Genomic DNA, 17,115 nt, shown 5'->3' with positions numbered 1-17,115 from the left:
CAGGAGACATAGGAGACACAAGTTTGATCCCTGGGTCAGGAAGATCCCCTAGAGGAGGGCATGGCAACCCCCTGCAGTATTCTTGCCTAGAGAATCCCATGGACAGAGGAACCTGGCGGGCTGCAGTTCATGGGGTCACAAAGAGTCGGACATAACTTAGCATGCACACGCTGAGAAGTAGACCTCACGCTTTTTGCCTGGGTTTCTAGAGCGCATGGGGGACCCACAGTTCTCAGGGGCACTGGACTCACCCCGCAGGGCTCCTCAGGGCTCAGTGGAAGTGGCTCGGCTGGGTCCTCCAGCCCAGAGGGCGCAGGCCACCATGTGGAGCGGTGCAGGGTGCGGAGGTGCAGGCCTGCGTCTGGTCAGGGAGCAGGGGCCGTGTGCTGCCCTCAGCCGCCTGTGCAGCTAAGCCCAGGGAGACGGTGTCCTCAGCCACCACGCCGGGCCCCGGGACCCTGAGCCGGAGTGGGAGGCAGGGTGGGGCTGGCGCCAGACGAGGTTCTTAGGCCGCGTTGGGACTCACAGCCTGGCCAGGCCTGCTCGGGGAGGGCGGGGGAGAGGCCTCAGGGGAGGATCCAGAGCTGTGGGTGCCAGTGCTGGGCCTGTCTCTTCCTTTATTTGGACTTTGTCTTTGGCTGGGTCGTTGTTAAACAAATGTGTTTCTTGGTGGGAAATCCAGGGCCACCCGTTGCTGTTTACCGATGTCCCTGTCCTGGGCTCTGCTGGGCCACAGCGTCTATTTTAAGCGCTTCCTTTTGGACTGTTTCGCTTCCAGAGGACACCCCCTCCCATTGAGACCCCAGTGGGGGTGCTGGGGGACCCCAGAGTGCTTACCCGTCAGTTACTGCTCCAAGGCTGTTTCCTGGGGAAGAGTGCTAACCCCTTCCTGCCTTCCCGGTGTTGGGCGCTAGGTGGGTACCAGGGGCGATACCGGCCGTGGGTGTGATGGACTCAGGGGAAGGAAGGCTCATGCAGCCTCGTCCACCCCCGAGGTGCACAGACAGATGGTAATTATACCAACAACAGCTGTGATTGCTGCCTGGGCATCGCCGTGTCCGCCTGCCGCTGACACAGCTGACGCGGCACGTGGAGAAGCGGAGGCCCAGAGGTGACGGTGGTCATGCCACCCTGTTCGGGCCTCTGCATTTGGTCCCGAGGCAGGAGTCCACTGTGCGTCCGGGCTGCAAGGCCCCCACACCCGGCCAGCTCTCAACTCATTCGAGGCATGGAGGGCCATTGTCCTGCCCTGTCCTCTGCCTGGAACCGTCCCCCTGGCCCCACCCAGCCCCCCTTCCCCCCGTGAATTCGTTCGTTCGCTGGGACCATGTCTTGCTTTTGTGGTCTTGGGTTCCTTTCCTTTGCAGGCATGTTATTTCAGGGACTGGTCCGCTGGCATGTTGATTCTTCTTCCATCTTCTCTGCCACCCTGGAGGGAGCTTGTCCACCCAGCTGCAGCGCCAGCTCCTGGTCTCCATGGGAGACTGGACCCAGGGTGACTGAGTCCACCCCAGGGGTCACACATGCCCCAGACTCGCTCTGATGGGTTGTTCTGTGCTCTTTCTCTGCATCCTAAGGCCAGGGAGCGGCGAGGTGCCCTCCACCTGGCACCCTGGGTTCCCTGGGTGTCTGACCCTGGCTGCCATGTGGCCACTGTTCCTCAGGACAGAACTTGCTTTGCTGCCGCCTAGAAGAGACTCACATTGACCAGGGCCGCTGCTTCTGGAGCCCGAGCCTGGGATCAGAAGCCCCCTGAGCTGTGGCAGTGGCCACAATACTCCTCCCACGGGAGCTGATTGGTTTTGACCTGTTCTTTGCATGATGTTTGTCCCAGCCTGGAGCAGGGCTGTGGGGCTCGCCCCACGTGCCCTCTCCAGACTGAGGTGTGCTCCCGGAAGTGCTCCGGAGCGAGGAGAGGTTTGCTCACAGCTGCGCCCTCACAATGGCCTCTTGTCTGCGGCGCATTCCTCCTTAAACAGGCCCAGATCCAAGCTGCTGTCGCCCCGACCCCCACGGCACGATGCCGATGCCTGGAGGTTTGCATTTGGCCAGGCGGCTGGGCCTGTGCGGCAGGCAGCCGAGACTGTAGGTGTTTGATGAACCAGGAGAGGCTGAGCCTGAGGCGCGGTGATCCACACCCTCCCCCTCTCCTTAGCAGGGTTTGTTTTTTAAGAACAGTGTTGATGGTTTTATCCCCTGAAAATATGAAGTGACCCGCATTAGCGTAGGCACCTTGGGAAAAGGCAGGAAAGTGTAATGAATTAAACAGCCACCTTAATTCCATCCAGAGATGGCTGTTTTTCTCCAGTGTGCAGGCGCATGTGTGTGTGTGCGTGCGCGCATGTGTGAGAGAGACGACGTCAGGCCTGTGCACGCATCTTGGGTTGTTCTGCTATTTTTACTTAGTATTCTCAGCATTTCTCATCTTCAGAACCATGATTTTGATGACTTTGCAGGACTCTGGCATATGGGTTCAGAAAATCTCCATAAACTCGAAGTGTTTCCAGCGTTTGCTGTTTTAATGCTGATGCAAACGTCTCATACATAAATCTTTCCGTAGATCTGATCATTTCCTGGGGGGTGAATTCCCAGCAGTGGGTCGAAGGTCTTCAGGCTCTTGTGCATGTGGGGGAGGGCGGGTAGGGGCCAAGGACATCTTTTGGGAGCAAGGAAGGTTCAAACCTGGTTTTGGGGGCGGAGGTCTTGCATTCACGAGAGGAAGGAAGGGGGCGTGCTCACTTGGGAATGGTGTGAGCAGGGGTGGGCCCCCGTGCCCTGTGGGCGATGGCAGTCCTTTCCCCTTCCAGTGGCAGTGTGGGGACCCTCCCAGGACAGCCCGGCCCCATATTTGCCAGTTGCCCTGCAATGGTGCATTCATCCTGTCCAGCTGGGCACCTCTAACCTGCCTAATGGGGGCATTAACATCCGGCAGGCAAGAGAGGAAGCAGCCTCATGCCCCTCCCCACTGGCCTGGTCCATTGAAAGGTCACTTTCTGCCCATCAGTCCCTCAGAGAGCCAGTCATCAGATGTGGTCACCTAGAGGCGTCCATTCTGCAAAATGACCAGCTCCAAACACTCTTGTTGGCTTCCATGGCCACACGTGGACACCCTGGGCTGCCTGCCTCTCTGCCGGGAGCAGGGAGAAGAGTAAAGTGAAAAAAATACCTGCTGCCATGGTGGGTTATACCCATTCTCCAAGGAGGAAATGGAGGGTGTTAGCAGGGAGAGTTGGACCCTGGGAAGGGAGAGGTGGTGTTGCATCGGTGGGCACGACTGGAAAGTGTTTCTAGGATGCCCGTGGGGGACGGAATACCAGAGGACCCTGTCCTGCCAGCTTCATGACAAGCCGCCTCCTAATTTTTCCCAGCTGGGTGCTCATCACGTCACGACATCTTCTGTGTAGAGACAGCTGCTCCCGGGGTGTCCCTTGCAGAGCCTGCCTTAAAAAAAAAAAATGATCTTTGGTTTCATCACCGAATATTTCGGGGCAGATCTCGAGCGATGTTATTCTGTGATGACTTCTCCCACCGGCCAGGGTTTTGTGTGATTCTGGGAAAGGAAAAAGGAGGCTGCTCTTCCTCCCCTGGGCCCCTGATGCAGCAGTTTTCTGGAGGTCGGCCACACTTCCATCGGTCCATCTGTTGGACGTTTGTTGAGTGTGGTTGGGGCTGGATTGGGGCTGCGTGCAGAGTAGGGGTGACAGCACCCGCAGGAAGGGCCCCTGACAACCTTGTAGCCCAGAGGTTTCACCCGTCTCATGGTCCCTGTGTTAACTTCCTGTGACTGCTGTAACAAATGACAGCAAACCGTGTGGCTTACACAGAAATTGACTCTCATGGTTCTGGAGACCGGAAGTTTGAAATCAAGGTGTCAGCAGGGCTAGCTTTGGGGAAGAATCCTTCCTGGCTTCTTCCAGCTTCTGGTGGCTCAGGCATTGTTGGCTTTTGACTGTGCCACTTTAGTCTCTGCCTCTGTGATCACATTACCGTCTCCTCTGTATGTCTCAGCCCTCCCTCTTCTTCCTCTGATAAAGACACCTGAAGGACTTAGCGTGTGTGCATGCTAAAGTCGCTCAGTTGTGTCCGACTCTCTGTGACCCCATGGACTGTAGCCCACCAGGCTCCTCTGTCCATGGAATTTCCCAGGCAAAAATGCTGGAGTGGGTTGCTATTTCCCCCTCCAGGGGAATCTTCCTGACCCAGGGATTGAACTCGCATCTCCTGAAGCTCCTGCATTGCAGGCGAATTCTTTACCACTGATCCATCCAGGAATTATGCAACCTGCCAATCCTAAATCCAGGACAATCTCATCTTGAGTCCTTACCTTAGTGACATCTGCAAAGACTTTTTCTTTTCAAAGGAGGTCACATTCTCAGTTCTAGGGGTTGGGACTGGGACATAATCTTTGGAGGGGGCACTGTTCAAAGTGCAACTTCTCAGGGTGAGATGGGGCTTGAAGTCTTGGTGCCTGCCTTCCCTGGGCCCACAGTTACAAACCTGTGATCCAGTCTGGCCTCTGAGTTGTGAAGAGAACGCACTCAAGGCCCAGGAAGGGACAGAGAGCTGGCTCGTGTAATGGAGGAGAGGACCCCAACTCTCTTCCCAGTCCTAGCGGACTGGGGTGACCAGGATGACACGGAAGAGAGTGCTGTGAACTGCATGGGGCCTGGGCAGGCTCTGGGAGGAGGCAAGAGTGAGCCTGGCTTTGGGGTGACTTGGAATCCTCGGAGGAGGGGGAGGAGGAGTGCTCATTTGTGGGGATGGTGTAAGCCATCAAGGACACGCCATCAGCCCTGGAGGTTTGCTGAGCAGTGACTGTCCTGATGGTGGAAACAGCCCCTGTCTTCTCAGAGAGAACTAGACTAACCAGGGTGGCTGGCGGTGCCGGGCAGTGAATGTCTGGATGGGTAATATAGCCGAATGCTAAGCGTGCAGATAGCATGGGGCCGGGGAGTGGCATGAGTGAGGAAGAAACACCAAAGCCAGCAAGAGCAGCCGAGAAAGGAGAGGATGGTGGAGGGGCTAGGCGTGTGCTTTTGGTGGAGATTTTGTGTTCTGGGGAGCAGTGATCTGTGCACACACTGGTCTGGTTCCAACTCATTGCCAAAGCGAGACTGTGGATGGTTGAGTCTGAGAGGTTTTTGCTTTGGTGCAAGGTCTTAATTTTTGTGAGTCACAGTTGTAGGGGGTTTCAGATGGGTTCGGCAGGGAGGGGGCTCTTTCAAACAGGAGCACAGACCTCGCCGGGACTCCCAGATCATCTCATTCCTGTGGGCAAACCTGGCAAAGAGCCCTCACCCCGCCTAGTTCCTGTTCTTCCCAACTCAGCCCCAAGGAGTTAACACCAAGGACTCCTGGACATGCATGTGCTGAGGTGGGTGGGGCGTGGATCCCTCCTCCAGGGAGCTCACAGACAGACAGGAGCCACTATCGAGGAGAATTTGGACAGTGTTCTTGGGGCGGAGGTAGACCAGATGTCTCGGGAGGCCCTGGGAACCACTAGAGATCACAGTTCCGGGCACTCGGCCCTGGACTTTCTGGCCAGTTTAGCAGCTACTTGACCTCTCTCTCCGGCACTTCAGGCTTCTTTGGATGCGCGCTTTGCACTCAGCGGTATCTTGCTGGCCAGCCTCTGGTGAGAGGCGGAGCCGTGCCAGGTTGGGGTCCCTGCACCGGCTTTCCCTGCTGTCCTTGGCCGTGAAACTGATCAATCCGGAAGTTAAGTCAAGTCACGGTGGGGCCCATTGACTGATTGCAGCCCATGGATGCGATTTTGTTCAGCCGCACAGCGTTTTTAAGGAGGTTGTTTGGCTTCGTTTGTGCCAGCATTTAAAAATCAAGAGATTACATATTAAAAAAAAAAAAAAGGATCCAGATTTCTCCCTGAATCTGCACAGTTCCCTCTCCGGTCGTCCTACAGGGCCTCAGGGAGGGTTGAGCTTCGCAAGCCGGGATTTTGTGTCCTCTGTCCACCGAGAAGGAGGTGTGCCCAGGGCTTAGAGAGGGTCCCCGGAGGGGTGCCACGTTTGGGGAACTGGTAGTGGCCATGGTCAGGTGTCAGAGTCTGGGGTCCCCTTGGCTTACTCTTACACCCAGCACTTCAGAGCACACACTTCTCTGGCCACCCACCCACTCAGCCACCCGTCACGCCCTGGTCTTCTGAAAGCGGTTCTGTCTCTAGAGAGGAGATGAGGGCTCTTTGGGAATTTGGAGGAAGGAGGACTGGCAGGAGGGGCTGCTCAGAATGGCCCTGAGAGTTAGGGGAGGAAATGGGGGGGGTGGGTAGTCCCTGTAATCCTGGGCTCCTGGGGCTGCGAGGTGGGGAGGTGGTGGGAGAGACCCTGTGGGTCGCTGAGGGCCCAGGCCAGAAGGAGCTGGTGAGTGTTCCTGCCACGTGGGCCCATTCCTGCTCCAGTCTTTATAACCAGGAGCAGCTGGTTCTCATTTGCAGCGAGCCTGTGGGGACCGTGGGGCTGGCAGCTTCTCGGGCACCGTCCCCAGCACCTTGGAGGGAGTGGATGAACCCTGTGGAGATGGCGGGGGGCCAGGTGGAAGTGCCGGGCTGTGTGTTGGGGGTGGGAGTTAGGTGGTCAGCATCCTGCATGGGCCTGGGTCTGGCCGGGGCAAGTAGTACAGGATGAAGGCAGATGCCGCCGGGGCCGAGGACTGAGAAATTCACAGTGGGCTTCGCCGGGATCTCTATTACTCCACCAAGTGGATAACCAAGTGGTTAGAACCCTGGGCCTGTGAGGTAGATGCGTCTTCTGGCTCTGCCGCTCACTCCATGCTGCCAGGCGCGTTACTTAAGCACCCAGGCCTCAGTTTTCCCATCCGTATCAGGGGATTGTAGCATTACTTACACCATGGGGTTAGGGTAGGGAGCAAATGTGGTTGTGCATGGTAAACCCAGTGTCTTGCCTGTTGTTAAAAGTCCCAGCGTTGGCTGTTCTGCTGACATTGGTATGAGGGTGTCATTCCCATCGAGATTCTTATGGGCTCTTGTTATTAGGGGCATCTCTCATCTGATGGGCTTCCTTGGTGGCTCAGACGGTAAAGAATTTGCGTGCAATGCAGGAGACCTGTGTTCAATCCGGGGGTTGGGAAGATCCTCTGGAGTAGGAAATGGCAACCCACTCTAGTATCCTTGCCTGGAGAATTCCACGGACAAAGAAATCTGGTGGGCTGTGGTACATGGGGTCACAAAGAGTTAGACATGACTAGGCGAGCAACACTTTCACTCTCCCCTCTGTTGGTGGTGGTGGTGTTTGCTGATGCTGTCTGTGTTGGGTGGAGGTGATGAAGGGTAATGACGGTCATGACAGGAAAGAAATCAAAATGCTGTCTTGAGCTGGAGCATCCTTATAGAGAATGTAGCTGGCGGGGCCCCTGCCACGTCAGGACAGAGGAGTCCCCCAAGCTTCAGTGTTTTCTGTCTCTCCCAGAACATGTTGCTGCTCGTGCCTCAGCCCCTAGTAGAATGGAACTGTCCCCTTTTGTTCCTGAGAGGGCACAAGAGTCTTCCATCTTGCACCCTTGTCCCATCTTGTGCCGTGAAACGAAGCCCTCGCCGCAGCCTCCCCGCCGGCTGCCTTCCGACGTTCACCACTAGCAGGATGCTTCCAGGCGTTCCCCAGCCGTCTGCTTATCACCTTCTCCTCGCTTTGTCTTCCAGCCTTGAAAAGATCTTTTGAGGTCGAGGAGGTCGAGACGCCCAACTCCACCCCACCCCGGAGGGTCCAGACGCCCCTGCTCCGGTCCTCTGTGGCCAGCTCCACACAGAAATTCCAGGACCTGGGTGTGAAGAACTCAGAGCCTGCAGCCCGCCATGTAGACTCCTTGAGCCAGCGATCCCCCAAGGCTGCCCTGCGGAGGGTCGAGCTCTCCGGGCCCAAGGCTGAGCCTGTGTCTCGGCGCACCGAGATCTCCATCGACATCTCGTCCAAGCAGGTAGAGAACGCCGGCACCGCTGGGCCATCCAGGTTCGGGCTCAAGCGGGCCGAGGCGCTGGGCCACAAGACGCCGGAGCCCGCCCCCCGGAGGACGGAGATCACCATAGTCAAGCCCCAGGAGTCAGCCCACCGGAGGATGGAGACCCCCGCCTCTAAGATGCCCGAGGTGCCCGCTGCCCCCGCCGCTGACGCAGCCCCCAAGAGGGTCGAGATCCAGGTGCCCAAGCCAGCCGAGGGGTCCGCCTCCCCCATCCCACCCCAGACCCTGGAGAATTCAGAACTCGCCCCGATGTCTCAGCTGCAGAGCAGGCTGGAGCCCAAGCCCCAGCCCCCCACGGCCGAGATCCCACCCAAGAGCCACGAGGGTGAGTAGCAAGGCTCCAGTCACCTGTGCTGTGATGACTTGGGGAGTGGGGAGCTGTCTTTGCCCTAGAATCTTGGAGAAAGAGCTGAATATTGAGTTGGGGGGTAGTCTATACTGAAATCTCGGGCAGGGACTGGGGGGCTCTTTCTGTCCCACAGTGGACCACAATGCAGCAAGTTGGATTTCAGTTAGACTCTGCAAAGAATCTCTGGGTTGTGATTGGTCAACAGGGTCATGGTGTGACCGTGGCTGCGACCCCAGCATGTGGTGGCAGGAACCGGGACAGGCTCGTGTTGGGGCGGGATGGCTGTGAGACACTAGGACAGGCTCTCACGGTCCTGGTGGTTGGTGGTCCCTGGGCCTTGGAGAGGCATGCTCGGGTTCTAGAAGGGTGACAGGTGCCCTGCCGGTGCCTCCAGGGCAGAGGCTGTGGGAGGTGGGAGGGGGTGGTTCCTGCTCTGGAGGGTCTTCCTCCCAAAGGAGGGAGGGTTATGCCCAGACATAAAGGGAATATGACAGCCCCTCATCTCTGCAGGCTAGGATTTTCAGGGCTGCCAGGGGGGATCCCAGGCCAGGGAGTCCTGTGATTCCTGCCCAAGTCTCTGTTCAGGGCTCTTCTGCTGTCTGGGGGGTGATTGAGGGCGTGGCTCCCATCCTTGGAGGGTCTAGACCCAGACTTGTGCTCATGGGGAGCTCACGGGGGGCGTGATGCTGTCCCATGAAACACCATTGCTGCCCCCTGCCCCACAATGAGGGTCTTGGCCCCACAGGCTGTGTTAAGGTGCCGGCTGAGCTGTGAGCCTGGTGAAAGCTGGGTCCAGTTGTAATCCTGGGACTCGGAGCTCAGTAAATGTTCATTCAGTAAGTGTCCCTTGGGTTGGACAGGCAGAACATTCTGGGTTTTTGATTAACCTTTTAAAAATTACTTTTAATGGTGGTAAAACACAGATAATGTTGACCATTGTAGCCGTTTTTAAGTGTACAGTTCTATATGCGTATTAAATACATTGCGCTGTTGTGCAACGGTCACCACCATCCATCTCCACAACTTTTTCATCTTCCCAACTGAAACTCTGGCCTCTTTACACATTAACTTCCCCCAATCCCCAGCACCTAGCGCCCACCTTCCTACTTTCTGTCTCTATGAGTTTAACTACTCTGGGTCCTTCATGTAGGTGGAATCCTAAATGTTTGTCCTCTTGTGTCTGGTTTATTTCACTTTGCACATCTTCAGAGTTCATCCATGTTGCAGCAGGTATCAGAATCTCCTTCCCTTTTTAAGGCTGAATAATATTCAGTTGTATGCATAGACCACACTACTTATCCATCTATTTTTTTTTTGTAGGTACTCTATACATATTTATTGTTTTGAAAATTCCTTTGAAAGCCTATTTCTTATTTTTCCTTTTAAAATTTTTTTTTATTGAAGGATAATTGCTTTGCAGAATTTGGTTGTTTTCTATCAAACCTCAACATGAGTCAGCCATAGGTGTACATATATCCCCTCCCATTTGAACCTCCCCCCATCTCCTCCCCATCCCACCCCTCTCGGTTGATACAGAGCCCCTGTTTGAGTTTCCTGAGCCAGACAGCAAATTCCCGTTGGCTGTCTGTTTTACATATGGTTATGTAAGTTTCCATGTTACTCTTTCCACACATCTCACCCTCTCCTCCCCTCTCCCCATGCCCATTCTCTATGTCTGTTTCTCCATTGCTGCTCTGTAAATAAATTCTTCAGTACCATTTTTCTACATTCCATATATGTGCATTAGAATATGATATTTATCTTTCTCTTTCTGACTCACTTCACTCTGTACAATAGGTTCTAGGTTCATCTACCTCATCAGAACTGACTCAAATGCGTTCCTTTCTATTACTAAGTAATATTCCATTGTGTATATGTACCACAACTTCTTTATCCATTCATCTGTTGATGGACATCTAGGTTGCTTCCATGTTCTAGCTATTTTAAATAGTGTTGCAATGAACAATGGGATACAGTGTCTTTTTCAATTTTGATTTCCTCAGGTATATGTCTAGGAGTGAGTTTGCTGGGTCATATGGTGGTTGTATTCCTAGATTTTTAAGGAATCTCCGTACCATCTTCCATAGTGGTTGTATCAATTTACATTCCCACAAACAGTGCAAGAGTGGTCCCTTTTCTCCACACCCTCTCCAGCATTTATTGTTTGTAGACTTTTTGATGATGGCCATTCTGAGGTGATATCTCATTGTGGTTTTGATTTGCATTTCTCTAATAATGAGCGATGTTGAGCATCTTTTCATGTGTTTGTTAGCCATCTGTATGTCTTCTTTGGAGAAATGTCTGTTTAGGTCTTTTTCCCACTTTTTGATTGGGTTGTTTGTTTTTCTAGGATTGAGTTGTATGAGCTGCTTGTATGTATATTTTGGAAATTAATCCTTTGTCAGTTGTTTCATTTGCTGTTATTTTCTCACTTTCTGAGGGTTGTCTTTTCACCTTGCTTATTTTCCTTTGCTGTGAAAAAGCTTTTAAGTTTAATCAGGTCCTACTTGTTTACTTTTGTTTTTATTTCCGTTACTCTAGGAGGTGAGTCATAGAGGATCTCTTTGATTTATGTCATCGAGTGTTCTGCCTATATTTTCCTCTAAGAGTTTTATAGTTTCTGGTCTTACCTTTAGGTCTTTAATCCATTTTGAGTTTATCTTTGTGTATGATGTTAGGAAGTGTTCTAATTTCATTCTTTTACAGGTAACTGTCCAGTTTTCCCAGCACCATTTATTGAAGAAGCTGTCTGTGCCCCCATTGTATATTCTTGCCTCCTTTGTCAAAAATAAGGTCCCATGGGTTCAGGGGTTTATTTCTGGGCTTGTTCCATTGATATATATTTCTGTTTTTGTGCCAGTACTATACTGTCTTGATGACTATAGCTTTGTAGTATAATCTGAAGTCAGGAAGATTGATTCCTCCAGTTCCATTCTTCTTTCTCAGGACTGCTTTGGCTATTTGGGGTCTTGTGTGTTTCCATATGTGTTGTGAAATTGTTTGTTCTCGTTCTGGGGGAAATGCCGTTGGTCGTTTGATTATCCGTCCACTGTTGACGGGCACCTTGTGTCCTGCTGCTTGGCTGTTGAGAGTAAAGCTGCTGTGAACTTGGGTGTACAGATATCTCTAGTTCCTGCTCTAAGTTCTTACCTTAAAAAACAACCACCACAATAAAACCGACAGTGTATTTATTTGGCTGCTCCAGGTCTTAGTTGCAGCATGTGGGATCTAGTTCTTTGACCAGGGATCGAACCCAGGCCCCTGCACTGGGAGCAGGGAGTATTACTGGACCACCAGGAAAGTCCCTGACTTTACTTTTTAAATGAGAATTTTCCCGTGGTCGGTGGACTTGGGGGCTTGTGATAGGGTGAGGGTAGGGGTGTTGGTGGAGCAGCCGCCTTCTTCTCAAGGTGCACATTTGACCAAGCGGGTCTGGTGGGGCGAGGGCCTGACTCTGAATCTCCCGGGTCGCCGAGCGACAGTCTGGCAGCAGGGACCAGAGGTCCCTTCCAGCCCTGTAGTGTGAGTCTGCGTCTCCCCAGACGTGACCCTGCAGAGCCACCCCACCCCCCAGGCGCCGTGTCAGGACACATGGCCTGTGTTTGGGGAGTGGCCGGGAAGCCGTTTCCTCCCGCTCTTCTGTTGGTCCAGGCCTTTGCTGCCGGATGCAGCTCGCTCCTGGGGGTGAGGTATTCACACTCAGCGGAGTCAAACAGGATGTGACTGGGGAGACAGTCGTCAACCATCCAGCTGTTGATGAGACTTGGCCCTGGATACCCGAGGAGGTGGTCCCGCTCCGGGGGGCGGGGGGGACAGGCAGGGCGTGTCCACTCAGGGTGGCATTGACCTGGGTCATCAGGGCAGGCAGGGTGGGGCCTCAGGCATGTCCAAGAAGGTCTTCCTCCAGCGGCAGACACTGCTGGGATTTAACCAGGAACAGAGGGGTGGGGAGGAGCCTTCCTGGCTGAGGCCACAGTCCAGAGGTGCTGGGAGCCTAGTGTCGGGGCCGGGGCTGTGTGGCTTTTCAGGGGAAAGAATTTCAGTGTCTGAGCGGGGTCCCGGAGCCCCGGACCTGCAGCTCCTCTGTGCAGGTGGGCGTCAGGATCTGCGTGGAGAAGTTCATGGGCCAGGGCGGCTGTCCTCTGCCCTGGGGGGTTGGCGTATATGCCAGTCGAGTGTGTACCTGAGTGTGAATTCACGTGTGTGCTGAGGCTGCTCCTCTGTGTCTTACGGGCTGGCTGGGGAGGCAGCTCTCTGAGACCTGTGCTCACAGGCTGAGAACTCTTAGATGCACTTGAAGCAGGTGGGGGTTGGACAGATGCTATGGAGGAAGGATGCTTGGGTTTGGAGGAGGTGAGGGCTTGGATGAGTCTGTTTGGGAGAATGCTTTCCATTTAAAACAGCTTTAGAAGACACTCTGGGGTGAGCCTGGAAGTAACACAGGGTGAGACGTGGACTGGGAGGAGGAAGCAAGGCCTGCTGGGGGCTGGGGGATTCGACCTTCACCTGCTCAGCCTTGGATGTCCAGTCCTGAGGTCCTGGGCAAGTGCGGGTGAAGGTCAGGGCCTCATGGAGGGGTGTTCCCGGCATTTACTGTCGTGGCTTCTGGGGGACCCTGGGTCTGAAATCCCCTACTCCTAGTCCTTGTTCTTAGGCTTCATCGGTTTTTCCCATCCTTCCCCTCCTCTGGGTTTGGTCTGTCCAGCCTCTCCAGGAACCTTGGCTTCACTTCCTGTCCATCTGTCCTGCAGGCCTGGCACTCCCATCCCCTTCCACCCTGCCATGGGAGGTGGGGGATTGGGTTGGGAGCCCCTGGAAACCCCCCAGCCTGCAGGCCCTGCTCTGACTGCCCTCTGTGATCACTGCCCGCCCTCCACCCTCCGGGGCGGGGGAGCAGCTGGTGCTGCACGGGCAGAGGATCAGGGAGATTGGGAGCTCTGTGCCCTCTGATCAGACTCAGCCCTCTGCCTCTCCCTCCAGGAAGCCTTCCAGACTGTGACGTGGTTGCAGGGCAGGGTCTCCTGGGACTTCAGCTGAGTTGCTTTAGGGAAATTGACCTCCCTAAAGTACAGCGCTAATAAAATCTATGTCCACTCTGAGTCTTCATTTGCCTGGGGTGGCCTCAAGTGGATTCTTGTGTAGCTCACACCTCTCTGCTTCCCAGCTCTTCCTGCTCTGGTCCTTCGTGGTCTCCCATGCAGGGACTTTCAGGGACCCCATGAGACCTCCCCAAGGACCAAGCAGATACTTTATGGGTCAACTGAGAACCTACACGTCTGATTCACTCACTCTGGCGTGCTGGGTTCTTGGTTTCTGAGATTGATGACCCCTGTCCGTGGACTGGCATCTCCATTCTTGCTCCTCTCTTGGGCTCTGGGTGGGAGTGGCCTTGCCTCCTCTCCCAGGTCCCTGCTCTGCCCCCTTGCTCCTGCCTGGGTGGCTCTGGGTGGGGCTGGGCCCCACGTCTGCTTGGCGGGCTCCTGGCTCTGCCTCCCCCGGGAGCCACCCCCCTGGCTCCATGAGCCAAGTTTCCCTGAGGCTGCCTTATAAGGCGGGCACTGGCCACTCACTCGTGGGTCTGGTTCTTTGCCGTCTCTGGATGCTCACTGGGGGCTGTGGGAGAGGCCGGGGTGACCGGACAGAGTGATGAGTGGAGTGTCCCCAGACTGGCGCCCTGCTGAGTACTTGGGCGTGTCCTGGCTCCAGTCCACGGGCCTACTGGTTCCGAGCCACTCCTTCACGTCACCCCTACCCCCCACTTCCCAGCCTCAATTTCTTGATCTGTCAAATGAGAGAGGAGTGGGCCCTGCTGGCCCGAGTAGTGGAGATGGGGGGTGGTCATGGTCTGAGCGCTCCAGGTGCAGCAGCACCTGCTCAGCCCCTAACGGCCAAGCCAGGTGTGGTGACAGGGGTCCCTTGTGATGTGGGCATGACCTTGGGGTGGGGCAGATGCAGCTAGTCTTGGTAGGGTCTCCCTCCGACTTAAAACCTCTGGAATATCCTTGGTCATGTGTAGAGCCTTGAGGAAGGTGGACATCAGACCTCACCACGCCTCTGGTGGTGGATATGGCTTTTTGGCAGACCAGGTGAGCCTGCCGCCTTCCAGGGGTACCTGGGTGCCTGTGCTGGGGACTCTTCCCTGCAGAGCAGGGAAGAACCTGTTTCCCCCATGCAGGGAACCATGGGGGCTACAAGCACAGGGCCCAGGAGAAAGCAACCCGCCTCCCTTGCTGGCCTTCCCAGCTGTCTGCCAAGCCCAGCCTGGTGGTGAGGGGTAGGAGCAAGGGTGCATCCAGGGAATGCAGCCGAGCAGCTGCGGAATGCCTTAAATAGAGCCGGGCACAGCTGCGGGCGCGGGCTGGGCAGGGAGGCAGACACTGCAGGCGGGCCTGTGCTCTGCCTCCCTGCAGCTTGCAGGCTGTGGCCCTGACCACCCAGCCCGGCCTCGGGATGGAGCTGGGCGAGGCCTCCCGGGTGCCCATCCTGGGAAGCCGAGCAGCTGCCAGGAGAAGGGCTGAGTCCATAGCCGCGGCCTCTCAGGCCCAACAGCTGCTGGGAGCCAGTGTCTGCACAATGGGGCTGCTGTCCGGGGGACGCGCTCGCTCCAGACAGCACGCTCTGTGGACAGAGAACGCATTCAGCGCCCCGCGGGTGGGGGCAGCTGGGACCCCTGCCCGGCGCCCCGCAGTGTGGGCGGCCCTGCCCCGACCCCAGGTTCTGACAGGCGGCCTGAAGGATGGTGTCACGTGGTTCCCAGTGGCCCGACGTGGTCAAGTGTGGACCCAGGGCTGCGGGTCCGATAGCTGATGGGGGGTGGGGGAGGGGACCCTTCTCTGGTCTAGGCGTGACTTCCTTTCCATGTTTTATCCGATTTGGCTTTCCCTGCCCCGGGCCTTTCTGTGGGTGTCACAGGAGCCCCCCTGGGATTCCAAGGGCCCCCAGACTACTGGTTGTAGTTAATGAGTAGAGGCAGCTCGTGCCCAGGACTGAGCATCCAGTTCTCTGAGCAGGGGGACCTCCCCTCCCTGTTCCCGGGCTGCCACTGGGCACACCCCCCTCTGGAACCCCAGGGTTCTAGGGAGCCTGATTTGAGAACCCCTGGTCTGTCCAGTGCCGTTCAGAGAAACCCGTGCTGGCCCCAGCAAGGAGTTGGGAAGCAGAAGTGTCCTCGGACATCACCTATTCCATCTTCCTCCTTCTAAAACACAGAATGTTCGAGCAGGAAACCATCTTGGAGGCCTTGTCCACTTGTCTGTGGGAGAAATGGTCCTCGGGCCCCCTGTCCCGCCCTGGTCTGATGATGACCTGTGCTCCCTGAATCCTTTTCCTCGTTGCAGTGGGCCTCATTCCTCCCGCGCAGTGTCGTTAGAACAAAAGTGTTAACATGTGAGGACCGCCAGTGCGGGCCCAGCCCCCGGGAGGTTTTGTTAAACAAGCTCATAAATGAAAACCAAACGCAGCTTTAATGAACAGGCACGGTTTGGCCTTGCCCGCTGCCCCTTCATCCCCGAGCTTGTGTATTCCTGGTCCCCTCTGCCCTATCTGCCCTGTCGCCTTTTCCTCTTCGGATTCTTAAAAGCAGTGCATGACTGTCGGGAGAAGAGAAGAAGTCAGGGTCACATTAAATGTGGAGATGAACCCTTTCCCCAGGAGAGCCCGTGTGGTCAGCGGGGCGTGCTCTGTGTCCTTCTGGATTTGGCACGTGTGTATTTTTCCCATTTAATGACGCTGCGGGTTTGGTGCCTTCCTCTTAATAGCTGTATCCTCGGCCCTTCACGCAGTCCTGCCCTTCTTGTCCGGCTTCATCTGCGATCAATGAGACTTTGTGAACATTCTCACGCTTATATGTGTGCGCATGTGACTTTTGGGTAGACCTCTAGGAGTGGAATTTCTGCACCAAAGAATGTGTGTATTGAAAATGTTGATCCATGTTGCCACGTTGGCATCTAAAGTGGCTACATCAGTTTTTCATGGTGACAGTAGAGAGGTACTATATACCCCTTACTGTGGGTGGAGAGGCAGAAGGCTATCTGATGGGTGTTTTATTCATTCTATGCATCTCTTATTAAGTGAGCGGCGGGGTAGCTTTTCCTCTCTTTATAGGTGAGGGGCCCGTGGTTCCCTGTGAACTGCTTGTTCCTGTCCTTGGTTTATTTTTTCCCCAGTTGGGTGGTCAGTCCTTTTCTTGTTGACTTTTCTTTTAAGGCGTTCCTGCACACCTTTGTTGTAGCTGTTACCCATGTTTTTCCCAGTTGTTGACTTTTAATTCTAGTGTGCTTTTCTAAACAGAGATTTTTGAACCCTTAGGTTGTGAGGTTTTTTTCTTTTTTCTTTTCTCTTGCAAGGGTTTATGTCCTTCTTAGAGGCCGCCTGCATTCCCAAATCATGGGGAAAAAATTCACTCAGGTTTTCTTCTGGTACTTTTATGGTTTCATTTTTGTGTACTGAAATCTTTAATCCATTGGAACTTATTTGGGTTTGAGCTGCGAGGTAGGTACACGGTTCTTACACAGATGATACACGTGTGCGCTTGGGCTGCAGCGGGCAGGCATGCGTGCGCCTGCTATTTTTATCAGTTTTGGTGTCAGTGTCATGCTGGCTTAGCAAAAATAATTTGGATGCATTTCTTTCCCCCTCCCTCTGTGTTCTGGAACATTTTAAGCAGCTACAAAATCATCTCGGTGTTAAAACTTTTAAAGAATTCACCATGAAACCATCTGAGCCGGATACTTTTGTGGAAGACTTGTCCTTTTAAAAGTCTTTTTTTCCAAAGGTTC

At 54.8% G+C, this 17,115-nt stretch overlaps 1 protein-coding gene across 5 annotated transcripts in view; it reads left to right on the top strand.

The window, feature by feature from the left end:
• The window catches only part of SEPTIN9 (septin 9), a 177,473-nt gene that overhangs the window by 89,239 nt on the left and 71,119 nt on the right, over positions 1-17,115 (top strand). For all 5 annotated transcript variants that reach the window (XM_043905396.1, XM_043905399.1, XM_043905398.1 and 2 more), the window contains one exon: positions 7,673-8,314. In XM_043905396.1, the coding sequence (XP_043761331.1) occupies positions 7,673-8,314 (642 nt within the window). The remainder of the gene's footprint in view (positions 1-7,672; positions 8,315-17,115) is intronic.

This window comes from Cervus elaphus, chromosome 5 (genome assembly GCF_910594005.1).
Source record: "Cervus elaphus chromosome 5, mCerEla1.1, whole genome shotgun sequence".
Taxonomy (NCBI): Eukaryota; Metazoa; Chordata; class Mammalia; order Artiodactyla; family Cervidae; genus Cervus; species Cervus elaphus.
The sequence above is the reverse complement of the archived record's forward strand: the minus strand, read 5'-3'. Positions and strand labels throughout refer to the sequence as shown.